Source organism: Sinocyclocheilus grahami, unplaced genomic scaffold, assembly GCF_001515645.1.
Source record: "Sinocyclocheilus grahami isolate Dianchi unplaced genomic scaffold, SAMN03320097.WGS_v1.1 scaffold524.1, whole genome shotgun sequence".
In the NCBI taxonomy this organism is placed as follows: Eukaryota; Metazoa; Chordata; class Actinopteri; order Cypriniformes; family Cyprinidae; genus Sinocyclocheilus; species Sinocyclocheilus grahami.
Window position 1 is genome coordinate 50,933 of NW_015505703.1, and position 21,366 is coordinate 72,298.

The window sequence follows — 21,366 nt, forward strand, 5'->3', positions numbered from 1 at the left end:
ATTACTCACTATCTAAATATACAATTACAGTAGGATGCGTAGCTATGCTGGTTGCTGAATGGCTCAGGCTGAGACCAGACGTTTTTATGTGCCATCGGGTCAGTGTATTAATTAGCAGCGTGCGTCATAGCACAAACCCTACTCTTTCAGATCATGCCACATTTCACACTGGGAGTTAACAAAGGCCTATTTTCCAGTGTTTTGACACTGACGCTGCCATCAGAAAGCTGTACTTTTCATCACTGGTCACTTTCATCATCTCAGCTGTGTATCTTCAATCAATAATCTGTCATCATTCATATCAGCCTGCATTCCATTCGCCACGCACGGGACAGTGGCCTCCATTAACAATGAGACACGGGCGTGTGTGTGTGTGTCTGAGCTCTGCTCATGCAGGCTGTCTGGTTTTGGTTTAACAGCTCTTGCTGTCCCATGGAAAGTTTTCCCCTTCCTGTATTTCGTCAGATATGGTTGTCTCATTTTCAAATGCTAGATGTTCTTTGAGGACTGAGCCATGCTTTGCTGCTGATCTGCTTCACATGCCTTTTTCATATTCATTCCCAGCATGCTCTGGGTTGTGCTAAAGTACAGAGGCCCACAGGTGCATCAGATTTGAGGCTGCTTGAAAGATGATCTCCAATGAACTTTGAAGGTGGATGAGGATGGTGTGGTGGCCACAAATGCGGTTAGAAAGCTGTTTAAGCTCACTGTTACTGAACTGTTCAACTTTCACTATCACATCTACAGAAGAATTCTCTATTCAGGATATGTTCACTGCCTTTCTCTGCTGTCTCTTTGTAGTGGAAATCAGTGTTGGGAAGCTACTGTGAAGCTGTAGTTTGTCGAGAGACAAGCTACACATAATTTAAAGTAGTTCAACGACACTCAAAGCTACTCTTTTGAAAAAGTTATGAGCTACAATACCGGTAAAAAGTTTGGAATAATTAAGATATTTTAATGCTTTTGAAAGAAGTATCTTATGCTCAATAAGGTTGCAATATATTTGATCAAAAATACAGTAAAATGTGAAAAATTATCACAAATTATAATAACTGTTTTTTTTTTATATATATATATATATATATTTAAAAATGTAATTTATTCCTGTGATGGCAAAGCAAAATTTTTAGCAGCCATTACTCCAGTGTCACATGATCCTTCAGAAATCATTCTAATATGCTGATTTGCTGCTCTATAAACATTTCTTATTACCAGTGTTGAAAACTATTTTTGCTGCTTAATATTTTTGTGGAAAGTGATACATACCATTTAGAAGTTTGGGTTTTGAGTTTGTTTCTTAATTGATGAACTTTGCAACATTAACACTGTTATTTTTGTCTGCTTTGAAACAGCCTTATTGCGTAAAGCACAATACATTAACCCTTTCCCCATCAGCTTTTTAAGTTGCTAGCCAGCGCCAGCATTTTTGATAATTTCCACAAAATTTCAGGGCCCACAGAATATTTTGTTGTATGAATACAATTACATGCAATATACCAAAAGAAAGAGCAGAGCCTCTGCTTTTCAACAAAGCAAACTGATTTATTATAGCTTTATGCTTTCTTTTTTAATCAACACTTCAATGTGGGTAAGTTTCATTAAAAAGCAACATTTTGGACACAAAGCTGAGGAAAATCTTGGTTAAAGACTATTGTTAAAGAAAATTTTTGTTAAAGACTATGTCCAAATCGGATTTAGAACATAGATCGCATAGATTGTGTCCATCAACACCCTCAAGACTTGCAGTCATATGTAGTTTCTGCTTCTTCTTCACTTGTTTTTGGATCCAGAGATTCCGTACCATTTCAGAAAATGCATAATAGCACCCCCTATCATATAACAGTGAAAACATTGATTGCCATTGACGAAAGAGTTAACAAAAATGTTTTGCAGCACTGTGTGAACTATTTGAACCATAAACCATTCTACAATACTTCCTCAGTCTCTTTCTCTTATCTTACTTTTTTCTGTTTGGTTCCTCTAGAAGCAGATGTTGCATGAGCTGGAGACACGGGTGAAGCAGCTCTCGGTGGAGGTGGAGAACGGGAACCTGCTCCGGCAGAAGGTCACTCAGGAGAAAGCTGAGTTAGAGATTCATATCGCCTCCATCAGCGCTGAGCTTCAAGAGGCCAACCACAGGTACAGGAAATCCACCCGATCAGCCCAGAAAAGCTCGGATACGACTGATCGCAGCTGCAGAGATTTGATGTAAAATCATAGCTCTGCTCCAAAACAGATCATCAAAACGGCATCATAAACACACCTGACTTGAAGGCTTTTCTAAATACTCGGCAATGTTGCATATATCCTTCACATATAATGCAGTCGCACAATGCATTGCAATTAGCTCCGTGAAATTAATTCAGTGTAATAGAGATTGGAGCTACTGTGTTTCAAGATTTTTATCACTCTAATAAAAAGTTGTTTGTATGATTTAGGAGCATATCCCTGCAGAGGGAGATGGAGCAGATGAGAGACCAGCATGAAGACACGCTGCAGAAACTTCAGGCTAGACATAATGCTGACATGAGCCACTTCCAGCAGGAGCATGCCCTCTCTGCAGCCAAGGCATGCATCTTCACTCACCTCTCACACCTACACATGTTTTACTCACTCTTATTCCCTGTGATAATTGACTGCTTCATTTTTTATTGAGCCAAGAGCATTGCTTTAACTGAATTAACTTGATATACAAACTTAGGACAGATTCCTGATATATTAGCTCTGTTACAAACCCTGCCTCACTTTCTGCTGTTTACATCGACAGCTACTTTCTATTGCAGCATCCTAACCCAAATGAAGTGACTGAACTGAAACTCAATTATTGATCAGTTGTTTCCACCCAAATATTACTACTCGCATGAAGTGCAGAACAGAGCAAAGTTAAACTCACAGTTGATTCCTACAATATGAATTTAACATTAGACTGTATTAGGACTTCTAAGATATTCTAACAACCACAAAAATGCAGAAATATTGGGGATTTTTCTGTCCTAAAAAGTCTGTTTATAATTGACTCTTGGATAGTGCACTGAGCTTGTCAAAATGTATTCTGAGACTGATGTGCCAAATAAAGTGTATTCGACTGTGCTATTAGTGTAATTCTTTTAAATTAAAAATAAGAAGAGTATACTTTCAGTCTGCTTTTTATGTAATGAAGGGCCTTTGCATCAGGTGGATGTTTGTGATGGAAATACTGTCTAGGAAGGCAGTCTGCTAGGTTTTGGAACTGAGCTAATCTCAGTTTTTCTGATGTCAGAGATTGTCTTAAAGGATATGGTTTCATAGCATATTATGAATGTAGTTTGTGTTGTTGTCAGGCATCAGAGGGGATTGAAGATTTGGAACAGACTGGGATTCACCTCAAACAGCCGATACAGGAAGCTGAAAACAGGAGACAGAAACAGCTCAGGGTCAGTCGCTCACACTTTTTTACACCCTTCCATACTGACAGTAAGGCCGCCAAGTCAGAGGATGTTCATACTGCACTTTGCCCTCGTTATTGGGGGGATTCACAATTTGAAACACAGTAACAAGCATCTGGCTGCTGTATTTTGCAGATTGCCAATCCACTGACTTCAGTTCCATTGATAGTCATTGCATCACATCACTGCTCATTTGCAGAATGTTAAAAGTCCAAATCAGATTTTGGTGCCAACTCTAACCATTTCCTTCGTCGCTCAAGTCTGTCAGTGTGAACGGCCCATAAATTCAACATGAAATCAAAGTTTACCCTGGTTGTCTTATGAACAATTCATCAGTCCATGTTATTCTAGAGAAAACAAATATTTGTCTTTATGATCTTTTTATCAATACATAATAACTTGCTTGCTTTCCTTATCATCAGACCCTCTGATTTTTCAACCCCTCCCATCCAACCAGTTATTTTTCACTATTCAATGAATTCCCTGTGTGTAAAATCAAGCCCCACCTTTTTTTCAGTTGAAAATCCTATTTAAATCAGAAATATGCCATATTACAGAAGTAACAATTATTTATAATTGGGCTGCCAAATAATAACTGCTCAAAACATGAAAACATTTTGTTTTGATTTATGTATTTATTTACAGCACCAAGAGAAGTAGATGCAGCAAGAGATTACAGACATGCAAAACATCACTGACAAAAAGGTAATTCATGTATTCACAATCACAATATTATATTTAACCCATATCACGTTTTTAATAATTTAATAAACAGTAGCCAATAGGGATGTAACGATTAACCGCGAGCCGGTCGAAAATTGATTCAAATATGTGCCGATCCAAATCGGTTGAGATGCCAATCAAATCACGATACAGTTGGAGTAGGAGTTTATATGTATGTCTGAGGGGAACTGACTATCTTTAGAAAAGTTTACGTGGTATTTTCTTTTCATCTTGCCTCTGAACAATGCATATTAAAGTAGTGTTCATAAGCGCAGAGCTGCTTTGTTTACAGCGGTAACTCAGGAAACACTGTATCATTGCTGTTCATAAGTGCCACCTGCTGTCAGAGAGTGAATCTGCGTCTCATTCAGCTCGTCTGCTGTTTCCTTCAGATATGTTTTATGTAGTATAGTTTCACAAAACTAAAGTCAGACCATTCTGTTTTTGCTTCAAATTTCGAAATTATATAGTCTAATTTAGATTAAAAACTACTCATGCTGCATGTATGCAGCATCTTTGTTTGGATTATGATTAAAATCCAGTGGTTGCCTCTCATTTTAAATGGAAAGAGCACAGACAAAGCCTAGTTTGTTCATATTAAGAGGTTTCTTTTATTTGTGTAACTTGTTTGATTTGGGGTTTGTTTTAAAATTTCAATTTAGTTTTGTCATATTTCAGTTTCACGAAGAAACTTGCAGCAATAGCCTAATAAAACGGTCAAAGACTCCAGTTTTTTTGCTTCAGACTATGATTCCATCCAGCCGGAGGATATCAAACATGTTTGATATTTTTAGCCGATTTTAGAACACGTTTTCATGTGTCACATGTCTCCTAGCAACAAGGCGCACGTTTCCGCATGAGTTTGTTGTGATTGGAATGACTTGAAAGTCTGGTTGTGTGTGATCCTCAAGTGTGTGGTGTATGATGGACAGTTTTCCATTGTCACTATTTACAATAAGTAAGTGTCGGTAAGTGTATGATGCCTAGTGTTTTAAAAATCTGTTCAGATTTTAAAAGTCGTGTAGTGTATTCCAGCCTTTAGTTCACTTTGATTATTGTGAACATTTGAGACTGTAATATTTAGTGCTGATTACAAGGCCCTGTTTCCACCTGGTATTAAGATTTTCATTGTTTTCAGTGATCTGATCTCAAGTGGTCAGGTGAGATGCATTACCATTTATATTATTAACATGCATTTCAAACGTGTATCCTTTGACCACTTTTGGGCGGCGAGTAGGCGGAGCTTCACTGCGGTCCAGGACACATTCAGGACACTTAGTGTTTTCCCGCTGTAAATGTGATGTGGTCACATGCATTTTTGTCTACCCCCGTATATAAATTCTGTGATCTGATCACAAAACATTTTAGACCCTGTTTACACCTGTATTTAGCACTGATCACTTGTAATCGGATCACCAAAAATGCCAGGTGGAAACAGAGAACAGTTGCTGTTTGTCAAAGCACAGCCTCATGAGGGTCTCCAGTATTTTCCCAAATGAAAGGGGGGCATAACTGGACAGTCATAGTCCGACCTGATTGCCCCGCTAATTATGAGACTTAATAAAAGCTGCTGCCAAGCGACTCCCTTCAAAAGTCTTCAAAGCTTCAGAACTGTCATAAAAAGGCTGCTTTAATAATTGGGCCGACACAATCAGGTGAAGATAAGTTTTAAGATCAGTCTCAGACACCTGGCTGCTGCCTGCCGCCCCACCTTCAAAGGGCCGGTCCGGTCATAAAACAGGACGGTGAGGCGAATTTCTGTCAAGGGCACATCTGCAAAGCAGAGGCCGTATACACCTGCAGGCCAGCCGTCTGCCAGCGGCTGCTCACGGCTGACCTCTGACCTTTAGAAAATTAGATCAGCTCTGTTTAGTGATGCTGAAGGGCGGGAGCTGATAAAGCGTGTTGAGTGATTGACACTTCTGCTGTCCTGTCAGAGCTGCAAGATGCTTCAGGCCGAGCTGGAAAAGGAACGAACCAACAGCAAGAGGAAGATGAGCAAGATGGAGGACTCACTCAGGTACGTGCGGCTTATCCGAGTGACACCAAATTCATTAGTACAGTCTTCTCTTTTAAAAGTACACTATAGTCAATTTTACAATTCAAGATTTTTTTTTTACGTTAATGTACACATTAGTATTCTGTTAGTCAACTTGTAATCAAAAATGGACATTGTTCACTCTATTAATACATGTTGTCATTGTCAAAATGTTGTTGTCATTTCACACATATTTTTAATGGGATAAAATAAAAATAAATTTTATAAATATAATAATAATAAACTTGGACCAAAAATTGTTTATCTCAAACAACTTTTCCTTTTCACTAACTTTACTTTTTCATTAAGTTAAATGTGTGTGTGTGTGTGTGTGTGTGTGTGTGTGTGTGTGTGTGTGTGTGTGTGTGCGTGTGTCTTTTTTAGTAGTTTTTGTCTTTGTTGTTGTTTTTCATATGTTTATATTTTGTATTATTTTTTATGTAAATTTTTGTTTAGTTATTTTGAAGGTCAAGTTAAATTAAAGAGAAATGTTGCCTTGGCAACTGGTTGACATAAAGTTTATATATATATATATATAAGTGATTGACCGATATAGATTTTTTTTTACAACCGATACCAATTATTTGCATGTTTATCTACCCGATAACCGATATGCAGAACCGATATTTATTTACTGTTATAAAGTAAATAAATGACTGAGTGAAGTAAGTCCATGCTTCACTTTGGTTGAAAGTGTTGAAAATTAGCAGTCTTTCATGTTAAATTTAATCTTCATATTACAACAATAAAAATATTTTATTTATAAAAAGCATCAGCAACAACACTAATAAGCAAAATAAATGTAGAATGTCTAATGTTTTCAAATGGAGAAAATAAATAAAGGACAGGAGTCATCTTGATTTTTAAACTTTAGTTTTAGTAGGTTTATAAGCTGTTTAATAGACTAAAGAGTGAAGAATAATTCACTGGATAATGTTAATTCAGTGAATAATATTCTCTGGAATATTGGAATATAACAAACAAAACATTGTATTTTATTGCATTTCTCAACTGGTATGTTGTATCAGAATTACTAATGTTTTTTGTCGTTCTAAATTATGAAATGCGTGCTGACAAAGCACTGTTTATCTATGCATTTACACAGAACTATACTCAAACTGTGATCGCTCGTGGAGATAATAAATAATTAATTTCCATAGAGTTGTATTTATTTAATCTTGTTCAAAGTTACATGCGGTGGCCGGGCTGGAGCATTTCCTGAGCATCAACCTTTGCTGTGCAAACAGCAAAATGCAGACGACTTCACAAAACTAATGATGAGCATATAAACAAAAGAGAGAGAATTAAATTCAGCACTTTTATTTCCAACATGCGCTCATTCATGGCTGTATTATTTAATTCATGCAAAGTTACGTCTTTATTGAGACAGGACTTGATGGATTATTTTTAGCCGACTCCGACTTCACGTGACTAATGATGATCATACAGACAACAGAGAGAGAATTAAATACAGCGCTTTTATTTCCAACATGCGCTCATTCATGGCTATATATTATTTAATTCAGGCAAAGTTACGTCTTTATTGGGACAGGACTTGACGGATTATCTTACGTGACTCAGTGAATTCGTCTCTATTTCTTAGAGACAAACTGCATAAACTAGCTACATTTCAGGCATTTATGTAACACATCTAATATGTGCATTAATGGCTGTTATGTTAAATAAAGTTTACTAATTACAGCAAAGCAAGTAAGTATGCTTTACCTATGCACGCCGTTGTTGTTGTCTCCTCTTCCCTCAGACGCCATGCTGCAATGGCGATCCTGCGTGCAATTCTCAAAACACCCACAAGATGGCGCCGTTTATCGGTAAATCCGATATTACAAAACCGATAACCGATTATGGTAAAATGCTTAAATATCGGGAAAAATATCGGTAAATCGATATATCGGTCGATCTTTAATGTATATATATATATATATATATATATATGTTATTTCAGTTAAAGATTATTATATTTCAAATAACTTCTTTTTTGTTTTGTTTTAATTTTAGTTTCAGTTTTAGTTAACTATAATAACCCAGGTACACTGTTACAATAAACCTTGCATAAAATGTTTTAATATAGTTATTTATTATACTGTTATTTGGATACACAAATGCTGCTTCTCATTTGAGTGTCCAAGGGCAATATTTGGTCAGTCTTGCCTCCCCGACTGCTCTGGAGCCATAATCTCCAGCAGTGCTCCAGTATTGTTGTGTGCTAGCCGAGACCATTAAAATGTGAACAATGCTGTGGTCTGGACTGGATTATGGGGCTGTGGAAGAGGCTCTGCTCTAAGTCCTGTTTTGGGAAGGCCATCTCCTGGCCCACAGCAGAGTCCTTAGATGTGGAGCAAGTGTGGGGTTACTGCCTGTGCTCCCGGAGCCCGTTCCCAACCGCAGGAATGCAGCGGGAGATGTGGAAGTGGTTAGGATGGCGTTTTGGGGAAGCTCGCAGGGTTTGACACACACTTCACACACTTCAGGTTAGACGCTGTTCGAGTACGTCTGGCCTCGCTTTTTCACTGTCACTCACGGAAAATCAGCAAAACTTCCCTTATAAGCTGCGTGCCATGTTCAATTTACCCACCAGGCGCAGATGTGAGATTATTTACAATGTCTAAACATTGGTGGAAAACCTCCCATTTATGTTGAAGAATGACATCAGGCTGGACCCGACCCACCTATGAGCTCATTATTTGCTGTTTGTTTGTTTGGCCCTTGTCCTGGTGCATCACGCACTCTTGGCAATTAATGTACGTGTTTAATTAGATTTCAGTCATTAACTCTGCCAGTGGACATGTGACATCATCATCTCCTGGAGCACAAGACCTGGTTCTTAATTTACAGTTTTTACAGGAAAACATTTCCATGACACACTTTCTGATTTTTTTTTCCCATCGCTTTGTTCCAGTATAACTTAAAATGTGTTTTCATCAACAAATTTTTGGAAAAGAAGGCAAAAGAAGAAGGGTACCGCAGAATATGTGCCTATCTCTAGGGAAGGGTCGGCTTGTTTCTTTTCGCTGAGGAGCCGCATCAGGGACAGAAATGAACTCTTCCATTAAGGGGCATTTTTAACCTTTCTAAGGGCAATTTTTATAATTACATGTATTTGTACTACAATTGTGTAATAAATTATATTACATTTTAAATAGCCTACATAATGTATGTTCTGTAAATTATCAAATTAATAAACAGGAACTCATTACAGCGTAGGGCTGCAATTGACAAAACAAATTATTGTTAAATATTGCCCTTGATATCGTTGCTCAGTAATGATTATGAAAACAATTCTGTCAATTAACAGAAAGCATTAAAAAAAAATATTTGAGAAAAAAAACTTTCAAATTAAACAAAACACATCTGTCAGGAGGGCATGGCGTTTTAAGCCACTGTGACATTAGACTTCTATGCACACTGCAACGGTCGTAACATATAACACATCCAAAATTTAAAAACATGCAATCTATTCCACTTTACAGTGCAATCCTTCAGATTTAAAGTTAGCGTTCTTTTAATTTAGCTCAGAGGGCACGCCAGGATGTATCAATCTTCTACTGGCCACACGTCTTCATGTGCTATGAATTCGCAGGGCAGATTTCACTAAAACTAAACTTTGGAAGGCAGCTAAATTCATGTGAGCTTACGTTCCTGTCTCCTCCATTCTCATACATAAGAATGAAAGTCAATTGAATATAAAATGTAGTGTGTAATGTAAAGGCTTAAGAGTTAGTTTGAAGCACTTCATATAAAGCACGTCTCATGTTTAGGACTTGGATTGTGCACTTTTTCTCACATCAGCTCACTCTGTGCCCTTTGTTGTTTTTCAGATGCATGTGCAACATCAAAGTATAACCATATTCCAAAGTATATCCATATTCCAATATTGTCTCATCCTGGGGGGAGAGACACGTACCAATTTTGTTTTTCCCTTTTACTCTATACTACAGCACAATGTGAGTTATATATTATATAAATATAGATGATGCATTTACTATTTTATATCATATTTAAAATAACCACATTGATCTAACATAGAGGTTCCTACAGTATGCTATTCCTTTGCATCAAAATTCAAACATATGACTTCTTGAAACTAAAATGGGACAACTATTAAGCAAAAGAAATCAGGTCTGGCTGTCATTGACACATATGTAATTTAAAAACGTTCCAGGATGTTTTGCATGTCTTCCTTTCATCTGCTGAATTGTGATTTTTTTTTTCGACGTTGCTTTAAAGTGTCGAGATGAAACGAGTGTCGTTATCTGACGTACGCGTGCACCAGACACACACAACGTAGGATGAATAAATTAGCCCCGCATGAGCAATGAACAACACAGATGCCCATTTGTGTCAATAGGCAAGCACATTTACACTGCAGTGCTCATCGAGCTAATTAAACAGTCATTGGGCTAACGAGCACCCAGGATCCCCGATCTGCTACCTACCTGCCGTTCAGGGTCTTTTGGCCGCTTTAAAGTCAGCACATAACTTCAAACGGCCAGCCAGCACACACATCAAGAGAGCACCGCCTGATAGCAGAGATCAGAGGATGAGTGGAGAAATTTAAACGAGATGAAACCGCATAAAGTGCTGGCTGCTCACAGCATTATATGCAGGCTGGCATGTTGGACACACTTTCATGTGCATATGTTTTACAGAGAGGCTGTGAAAATGTATGTAATATTTAGCATGACTTCCATCATTTTTGCTTGTATTTTTTATAAAGTATTTATACTTTTGTCGTTTTTGCATGCCCTTTTGATATGCGCATGTGAATTTAAACATGTATGCATGTAGACACAAGCAGCTGGTGAGCTGTTTGTTTGTCTGAGCCCCCTTCCCATCAAAAGAACCACCCCCTTCCCAATGCAAATGAGAATTGGTGCATTGTTTAACTTTCGGTTACTATGGCAATACCATAGTGAGCTACCACGCTTGGAAAAAACACAAAGTTAGCTGTTTGTGATCAGTGTGTTTGTCTGATCATCAGAGGAAATGCATATACATGATGAACCGTTGTGCTCTGAATGTTCAAACTGGTCTTGGTTTTATTTCGACGAAGGTGATACAAGAACTTCTTGGAGCTGAATGCCTTTGAAAACCCTTTCTTGTCCCTTCCTGCTGCTTTTGTTTACCCATAGCGTCTTTTTTAATAATTCCCAGTCAAGTCAGTGAACTCAGGATTATTTCCATTCATGCTTGGATTTGCATAGAGAGATGCTTGTTTGCTTTGCATCTATCTCTGTTTAAGCACACGTTCCGCAAGACAGCAGCGTCACCTAAACAGCCCAATTCAGTTCCCATCACTGCAAATGACAGTGCAGTAGACCGTTTGACTTAAAATGTGTTATGACTGTCAGTGTACACTCGCATGAGGAGAGTGCCACAGGGGTATGTGCTTGGCCCGGCTGTGTTGTCCCACGTCTGCAGCTGCAGATCTCTTTGAGTTTCGGCTGCAGACCAGTCCGGCTCTGGTGGGGGAGGAAGGGAAGGGGGCACATCCCTGGGGATTCAGAGGCCAACATCAAACGGACTAATCACTGCAGTCCCGCTGGATCAAACGGAGGATAAGAATAGGTAAGAAAATAAACCAGCTGGCCCTAAACTCTGTTCCTCATTTTGAAGACGATAGTGTTGCATTCCCTAGATTAAGCGCAGATTAAACTCATCATTTGAATTTGCACAAATCGCCTCTCCTACCAAAACTTGATTTTGCTGAGCTCCAACAGACATAGAAGAGCCTCATTTGGATTTGGATATGTATTTTTGTTGTTCTGCTCCAGTTGATGCTCCAAGCAAGGGAGAGTCAGGGAGTTAGGTTGTGTTTGCAGTGCCGTACTACTCATACTGCACTATGCATAATGCAAAAATAGTAAATGAACTTTGTTTTGCATGTCTGGATGGCCTACTACATTCAGAGCACACTGCATGCACACTCACATCTGATGTGCCAAGCAAATTATATCAACCAAAGTTTTTAACCAAAAGTTAGTGCTGAAAGAAAAATGTATACGATATTGGGTTAAAAATACAGATATCATTGCTATTTCATGAGTGATGTCAACACAAGCAATAGAGATTGGCCTTATTGCAAATGCACAGTGATGTAGTAAAGCTCATGTAATCTGCTGCCTGATTCAGATGGCTATATCAGTGTACTTGCAACCAGCATTGCAACAATTGGTGACCTCCATTGATTTAATTGTTGTCAGTGTGAATGCTCCATTACACTTAAATGTACTACATTTCTGTTAAAAGACCTCTCTCTTTTTAGGTTGTGACTTTTTGATGTGGAGAGATTGTCCAGTCTAGAAAATTAAATAAAAAGTCCAGGAAGTCAAAGAAAATTAAATTCCAGGCATATTTAAGCCACACTATCCCATGTGTGGTTTAAGGCTTTGTGATGAAGGACAGTTACTAGTTGCGCTGTTGTAGAACATTGCACTCGTCTGATTATATGCCAGCATGCTTTAATGCATACACGGAATTTTGTCATTATTCAATTAAAGACAATAACAATAGATATATCATTAGCTATTGTAACTGTTAAGATCCCTTAATTTGTTTTTTTTTTCCAGACCATGCATTTGTGGGTGTTTCTTAAACTGTGATATATAAAATTTCAACTTTTTGTTGTTATATGAGAGTCATATTGAAACTATCTTTGAAACTCAGTGCCTTAATATTTTTTATTTACTTTTCAAATAACATTTCTGTAAACATTGTTTAATGTGACTATACTGTTTTATCTATATTAGTGCTTAAAACAATGCCGCTGTGAGTGAAATAAGCATAAACCATTTCAGTATTTATCAGATTATTTACATACATTTGTATACAGTTATTTACATTTTATAATGTCTCACTTATAATGCTGTTTTCATCATAAATAAAGAGATTCTATTTTTATTTAGTATAATTTAATTTCATTTCAGAAAATGGGTGTGTTTGTTTATTTTGGTTTAGGATACATACAGTGCTAGTTATAGCAAGACAATCCTTGCTTTGCATCCGCCACTTTGTTCCAGAAATGTCTACAGTGTTATTTCCACCACAGAATGTGATCAAACATGATACTTATATGTTGACATGTTGACATAATTCTTCATTGCTAGTGGACAAACTATATAAACTATTGAGAGCTTGAAGAGTTCGTTTTCTAAAAGTCACAAAGTGGGTCAAACATGTTCATAGTTGAAGAAACATGCATGACCCTTCATCTCAGCATAACGAGGAGTCAGTTCTTGAGTGCTGCCTGATTGAAAGTCTGCACTATTGCTCTTGGCGGTAAACAGTTTGCATGTGTCACTTTCATTTTTAAACTCTTGATAGTGGATAGGTGATTGAAATCTGATCTCAGCTTTGATCTGTTAAGTTGATTCAAATACATGCTTGTGCAACTCACCCAATGCCACAAACACGCTGAATTTCAGAGAACTTACAGGCAAATGACATTCTGCATATGTGGCAAGAACGCACTTTTATTCCCATCATCTGTTTTAACTTGTTTGTAGTTATGTGAAATTTTTTCCCCTCTTCATTCTAACTTTGCATTGTTTATGAGTTATGGTCTGCATACATGTGTGTCTAACACATGCCTGATGTTCTGAAGCATTACTATAAATCAATGAATCCAAAGTGTCCAAAAACACATTGAGAGAAGGCCTTTCGGCGGGGATTTGTTTGCTGTTGCTAGGAGAGAAGCGGGAGGCGTGGCCTGTTGCATAGGAATGGAGAAAACAGCCCCGCTGGTCCGTGCATCTGAAAGCATTTAAATCGAACACAGTCCCCACAGTTTCCACAGAGCATTACAATCAGCCCCTGCTTCCTGCAGACACCTGCTCTTCCTGTAGGGGGCGCCATGCAGACACACTGATCATCTGGCACGGCAGGAATAACCTTTCAGTGCTAAGCTGAAAACTAGGAACAAATTCCTCGTGTTTGGAATTTCCTCTGGAAGTTTTAAAGGGATGCAGATGTTGTTTTCTTGTATCATATGCAAACCACATCATTGAATAATCGCCCCACACTTAAAGCAGGAGGTTTATGGTGTGTGTCATTGAGTGTGTCTTTTGCACTGGGAATGACATTAATTAAGAGGCGTCCCTGAATGTAATCCCACCCAAGAGTAACACACTTCACTGATTCAGCAGCACACACTCCCGGTGGTCCACATGGTCGCAACAATCAATGCTGGTGAACAACAACTGGTGCGTTTCTTATTTAGCTCGAATAAGTGATTGTATGTCTATTTGGGTCAATCCCAAATTTAAATGAAAAAAAACTTTTAGCAGTTTTTCAAAAACGGTTGCCAAGTATTTTCTCACCATCAAAGCTTGTCGAAGCAAATATTTTTGAAAGCATGCAGGCAGTCTGAAAGAAGAAAAATGCATATCGCTGGCATACTGAGCTGCATGTTGATTTTATGATCCTGTACTTGGAGGCTATATGGCTGGGTTTGGGGTGAAATACTAGCTTACTGAATTTCAATCAGTAGTATGCTGCATTCTCGTGACTTCATCGTGTATTTCAGTTAGAAAGTGCCATCCTGTTATCATCTGTCATCAGTTTTGCATTTTTGTAATCTAAATTTGTGTAAAAATGTTTCAACTTTTGTCAGTCAAATCAAATAATGAGTCAAGAAGGTGTTAAAAATCATGTCTGTAATTACTTTCATCTCTCACTATCCACCTTATTTTGCAATGCAGAAGTAAGCTTTGAATCTGCAAGACTTCCAGTTCATTTGCTGCTATAGGTAAATAGAAGAATAACAAAGTGCAATAAATGGTTAAACTGTTTTCACTGCACACCAATTAAAATAAAATGATAACAAATACCAATTTGCAATATAAAGAAGCATAACGGACTGTTTTTGTAAAAGTACCGCATTGGACCGAATATAAGACGACCCTGATTATACGACGACCCACCTTTTTCAAGATGTACCTTTTGGAAAAATGCTTTTTAAAAACCAAATCTTGTTTTTTCTCAGTAGAACACATTTTGTCTTCAGTTATTTTCATATTGCATATTTTTCCTATTTTAATTTTTGTTTTGAAAGTATGGTAAAAATTGGTAAAATGTACCAACAATCACATTTAAAAAATATACACTTTTTGATATACCATAAAAAAAAACTAAAAAAAAACGGGTAGCCCATCTGAATTAGGACATTTAGGCTATCCAACTAATAGTAGCCTACCAAAATCTTATTAACAGTAAAAGTTAAATCTTACTGTAGTCTTCAAATCTGGGTACTGTCTTACGTTTTAAAATCACAAAGGGAGTTTGGTCCCATCAGGCTAACGTGAAAGTCACGACTCATGCAGCTGTAAGCTTTTCTTTTTCTTTTGTGTTTACTCTCGATCTTTACAACACGCATTACATTACGTATTTCATGGCACACTCGTTTTATTCGTGTTGGGTGCCACCTATTGTTGTGGGTGTATTATTGACGTGTCAAAGTCTAGACCCTGAATATAAGACGACCGCGTTTTTTCAGATGTATTTCCAAGAAAAAGACATTGTCTTATATTCGGGTCAATACGGTAAAATAACTTGTGTGAAAAATAAGGTGGATAGAAATATAATGTCAAGTCGAGCCCATTGCATTGTGGGATAATTTACCCAACATAGTTTGATCTGTAGTATTCTGCAAATCAAATGTAGACCACGTAGGTATTATATGCATCTAAAGAAAATTTGCACCGTCTGCACAGTATGCATTCTGTATTCTGCGGCTGTAGTATGTTATTCAGAATGTAGTCTGAAATTGTTGAAAGAATTACATATTTGTCATTGAACTTCCCACTCTACTAGAGATTGCACTACATTGGGTATAAAATGACAAGCAAGAAAGTCACATCTCAATCAATAACTGGCCATCTCCTCAAAGCTCAGGCGGATATTTGACCGTGAGCGCAGGGTGTTAAGACTGCATGCTCATGCAGCGACTGCCGTTATTTTTGAACGGTGCGTATTTGCATGTCAGTCATAAAGTGCGCAAGGCTGTTTCTGTGCGTTTCTGGCTCTCTGGGCACTGAGGAATGAGGCACTCCTCTTTTGAGGGCGCTGGAAATTTCAGCTTTGCATTTTCTCTCTGGCTTTAATGTGTTGCCTCTTTTTTGGGCCCCAGCTTTGATCTGGTGCTGGATGTGTTATCATTCCGTCTTGATGAGCTCATGGAGTGGACAGCTTTTGGCTTCACACTGGTGTGGAGAGGTGTAATCCACCTGGAATCCATATGTCTCTCCTAGTGTGTTTATAGCCCACGTCCAGAGAGACGGAGTGTTGGCCAAGTTTGAGTCTAATATGAAGATGTTGCGTATATAATCTGGAGTTTGTACAGCTTTTTAGCCAGATGGTTTCGTTCAGATGCTTGGTGACATATAGAATATTTATGATATGTATGATGAAAAAAAGCCAATATATAATTAAGCGGTCAGTATATGTATATATGACCCATTTAAAATGTTTACGTTGCTGTGGTGGACATAGGGGGATTGTGAACCAACTCCAGGGTAAGGCTAAAAGCAGCCAAATGCATTAAACATAATTTTAGTCTTTTTAGGCAAGAACCAGACATGGGTGTAATGTAGGCTAAACATTTTTTTAATGGGACTGAATTTGTATTTAACGTGATTACAATTTATTAAAAATGTTAGAAATTGATAATTATATAACGTTTCCTTTCCACGGTTTTAAAACAGCAAATAAATTATGTATAGAAAGTGACATTATCACTAACATTGATCTATCGCGAGTTTAAGCACTCTCAAAAAAACAAAACTATCGCTATAATCACTGAAGCTGTATACACTGTGAAATGAATCTCTTACTTACATTGTACGTACATCTGCGCTTTATTGTTTATGATGAGAGAATTCGCAAGAGTCCGGAATTCAGTCAGCGAACACGCGCACACTCAACAAAACTGATGAGTTTGAATGATGATTCATCTGAATGCTTCTGATTGGCCATTGCATTCCTAAGCTCAACAGATATGTGTGTGATTGGTTAAAATGCGCAACACTGTAAAAACGCCTAAAATGAAATACGGTGCAACATTTTGTCCAATTTAGTGCCATTTTTGCCCCAAGTCCCCTAATCACTGAAGCTGTATACACTGTGAAATGAATCTCTTACTTACATTGTACGTACATCTGCGCTTTATTGTTTATGATGAGAGAATTCGCAAGAGTCCGGAATTCAGTCAGCGAACACGCGCACACTCAACAAAACTGATGAGTTTGAATGATGATTCATCTGAATGCTTCTGATTGGCCATTGCATTCCTAAGCTCAACAGATATGTGTGTGATTGGTTAAAATGTGCAACACTGAAAAAACACCTAAAATGAAATACGGTGCAACATGAGCAGATCTTAATTTAATGCCGCAATCGACATTGTCTATTCATATTCACTTTGTTAGCAACAGATGTAATAGATTTAATTTGTTTGTGCAGGGGCATTTTTGCTCCCCTAAGCAAAAATAAGCCTAAGGCTAAGCCTTCCCCAGCCTTACACACGCTCTGCCTATGGTGGTGGAGCAGTTATGAAATATGGCTCTTCTAAATACTTTCCAGCATTTCAGTAATAAATATGCATGCAAATTACAGCGAAGTGCAAAAGTTACCCTACGGTCATAGGCGGAGCGTGTGTAAGGCTGGGGAAGGCTTAGCCTTGTCTTAACCCATGTCTGGTTCTTGCCTAAAAAGACGGGTTTATGATGTTTAATACATTTGGCTGCTTTTAGCCTTACCCTGGAGTTGGTTCACCCTCCGCCTATGAGTACGGTGTTTGGCAGTGGTAAAAAAAAAAAAAAAAAAAAGACATTTAAGCAGTGAATTTTAAATCGATTTCTTCTTGTAATTTGTAAACTGGATTCAGTAGGTAAAACGGTAGGAAATTCTGGCCAGGGAATTTTACGCGGGTGGTGGGAGAAAAACACAGATATTTTGGATTCGGACAGCAATAAAATCACCGACTAACCCCTGTAAATCCCGAAAAAAAAGCTTATGTCCCCATGAGAAAACAATTACAATCTGAATTGAGCTTTTTAGCACAAACTGGGATTTGGGAAGTCTGATTCATTTCAAAAGATTTTTGTTTTGTTTTTCATGACTCAAAAATTGAAGTCCCACATGGCATTTTGCTTTACAGGGCATTTACAAATATCAAATACAAAGTATATTGCAGGTAAATATAGCTAATATATGTAATATTTATAATTTATTAAAATGTATTACCTTTAGAAAAAAAGATAATACTAACGTAATAAAGTAATTTCAGAGCATGTTAATATATTAAATATTTTCAAAAGGCTTGTTTTTTGTCTTTTCTATTTTTAGCAAGTGTCTTCCCCAACACTCTTGGGTTATTACACTTGTGTGTGTCACTAATTTGTCAGTGTAAATCTACAGCCTGTAGAGTAAATTCTTTGTTCTTTTTTGTATAGTCAGACAAAGTGTGTTTATTGTGGGATCCATCAGGTGGCGTGAAGGTCACAAGCCCAGGTTCTTTGTGACCGTGGTGGCCAGCGACTCAGGAGTCGGACGGGTTGAACGAAGCCTGGATGAAAATGAATGGGTGCATTTGTGTGCATCTCCAGTCTTATTTACAGTACAAGCGCCCCATCGAAGCGTCCTGCTCTCCACATTGGAGGAGTCCTGTGGTTAAGGAGGTTTGGAAAATTTACCCTCCTGTCTGACTTGTGGCTAGTCGGAAGCACTGTTGCCCTTTCCTTAAATCCCTTCCTTCAGCTTTTCCCCCCAAAAAATCCCCTTAAAGAGTGCAGGATGAGAATGATTTCCTCTTGTTTGACGGCACATCTTTAATTTGAGTCTGCTCGTCTTCCACTCTTCTCAGAGCACAAACCCCAGCCAAAGCCGATGGCCTCTGCAGAGCTGGCATTCCCCTTTCCCTGCCGCGTTGCTTTATTGGTCCTTCCTCATTCTGCCTTCTCATCTCAACCCTCTCTGTGACGGATGGTGACGGACTGTCTGTCCTTCTCCGCTTCCACACCCTTGGTCAGCCTTTGTTGCATTCTCACAGCAGTGCACCTACATAGAAACCATAAGATGAACATTAGCCTTCTTGAAACTTGATGATGCTCGCTTATAGATCTTCTTGTAAACTGAAAGAAAAACATAGGTACTGGTTATTTTCTGCCAGGACATTAATTTGCAGTCATTTTATTCTAGCCCTAAAACTAAATGCAGTGCGCAATTCAAAATATGGGGATACTGAATACAGAAAACATATTAACATTCATATTAACACCATATATTGCATTAACACAATACATTGGACCCAGTTTTTAGGGACTTACTGTAGATCTGTGTAGTATACTGGCATGTTTTTAGCAAGTGTTTTTGACCCACAGTCAGCCTCTGTTGCATTCAGAATGCACCTACACAGCCATTAAACAGTACCTTCAAAACAAGGCAGTATTTAGTGTTACACATGTTGTTTATTACAGAATACGCTATTTTTGTTTTGGTTTGGCCAGTGGTTCCCAGCTGGTTTTGCTGCAGGACACAAATTTTCACACAAAGGCTCAACACAATTAAAGTACTTGGGGACAGTCGGCCTAATGGTTAGAGCGTCAGACTTGTAACTCTAAGGTTGTGGGTTCGAGTCTCAGGTCCGGCAGGGGTTGTATGACCAGTGGGGGGATGACCAGTGCTGACCACTCTCTTCCACCCTCAATACCACGACTGAGGTGGAATTACAATTCCCTTGTAAGGGACCCTTGAGCAAGGCACCGAACCCCCAACTGCTCCCCGGGCGCTGCAGCAATATGGCTGCCCACTCCTCGGGTGTGTGTTCACTTGGATGGGTTAAATGCAGAGCACAAATGGCTACACATCACGTCACTTCACTTCACTTACTATACAAACGTAAACAACTTAAAATCAGATGTTAAAATGTACAAAAATGATCTGTATTACCTTTGAACTGCAAAGGGCCACTGTGTAAAGTTATTAGACCAAATAGGAGGATGTAGAAAAAAAACACAGATGCAGCACAACAACTAAAGACCAACCAGTTGAGAACCACCAAACCGCTGGAGCCTGTCCCAAGCATTGCGGGCTGCAGGTGGGGGGATGACCACGTTTGCAGCCGGCCCCTCGCGGAAGACTGTCGAGCCAAAACAAAACCAAAACACAAAATAAAGTCCAGGCCTGGTCCTCTCTCGTCCGACACTGTCATCACTTTATCCTTCCGGAGCTCCTCCGTGAGAATCGAGACCGGTGAGTGGTGCAGGTGTAGCTCATTATAAATTACTCCACCGGCCTCGCTCCGTTCCCACGGCTCTCGGCCCCACCCCCACTCGTCACATACCCCCATCGCCCCTCGCAGGCCGGGGGGGACTCCCGCGACTGCGCTCTACTCCCCCCCTCGGGGGAGCCGATCCTCGTCACATACCCCCATCGCCCCTCGCAGGCCGGGGGGTACTCCCGAGACTGCGCTCTACTCCCCCCTTCGGGGGAGCCGATCACAGGGGCCGCGGCGTACCTGGGGGCAAGGACAGACAGACGAGGCGAGAGAAAAGGAGATGGAAGGATGAGGAGAGACAGATACGAGAGAGGGGAGAGAGGAAAATAAAAAATGATCGGTCCGGTTCCCGGACCCACTGCCGCTTGGTCCTTAACCAAGAGGCTCTCACTCGCAGTGCCATGCGATGGTACTGGACATCGTTGGTGGACGGCCCACCGCTCCTCCGCCTCCTGGCGGACGGCGATGGCTCCTCCTATTGAGGGCAGCCGGCAGCGAGTCACCCGTTCCCTGCTCCTCCCCAATCATGGCGGATGGCAGCAGGCTCCGGCCTCCTGGCGAACAGGCAGACTCCTCCACTCCCTCACGGACGGCAACCACCCCTCCTCGACCCAGGAGCGCGGCAGCGAGCTCTCCGTCCCACCTCTTCTTCCATCGTTCCAGCACCACCCCCTCGGGCAGCCACCGGCGGTCTCTCCGCTCGTTCTCGTCTGCCCGATCTCCTCAGCACCGCGATCCCCCTCAGCAGCGAGGGCTCTCTCCAACAGCGTGTCCCTCCTTCCTCCCGGGTTTCGGCACCAATGTAACACGTTTGTAGGTTGGGAAGAAGGAGGCGGGAACCGGCGGACATTTAAACAAACTTTAATAAAATAAACAAACACAAAATAAAG

General features: G+C 39.5%; 1 protein-coding gene across 1 annotated transcript in view; it reads left to right on the plus strand.

The window, feature by feature from the left end:
- The window catches only part of LOC107555075 (centrosomal protein of 112 kDa-like), a 161,680-nt gene that overhangs the window by 45,769 nt on the left and 94,545 nt on the right, over positions 1 to 21,366 (plus strand). Inside the window, 5 exon segments of the mRNA XM_016237772.1 lie at positions 1,985 to 2,139; positions 2,439 to 2,568; positions 3,321 to 3,413; positions 4,071 to 4,139; positions 6,095 to 6,168. Of these exon segments, the coding sequence (XP_016093258.1) occupies positions 1,985 to 2,139; positions 2,439 to 2,568; positions 3,321 to 3,413; positions 4,071 to 4,139; positions 6,095 to 6,168 (521 nt within the window).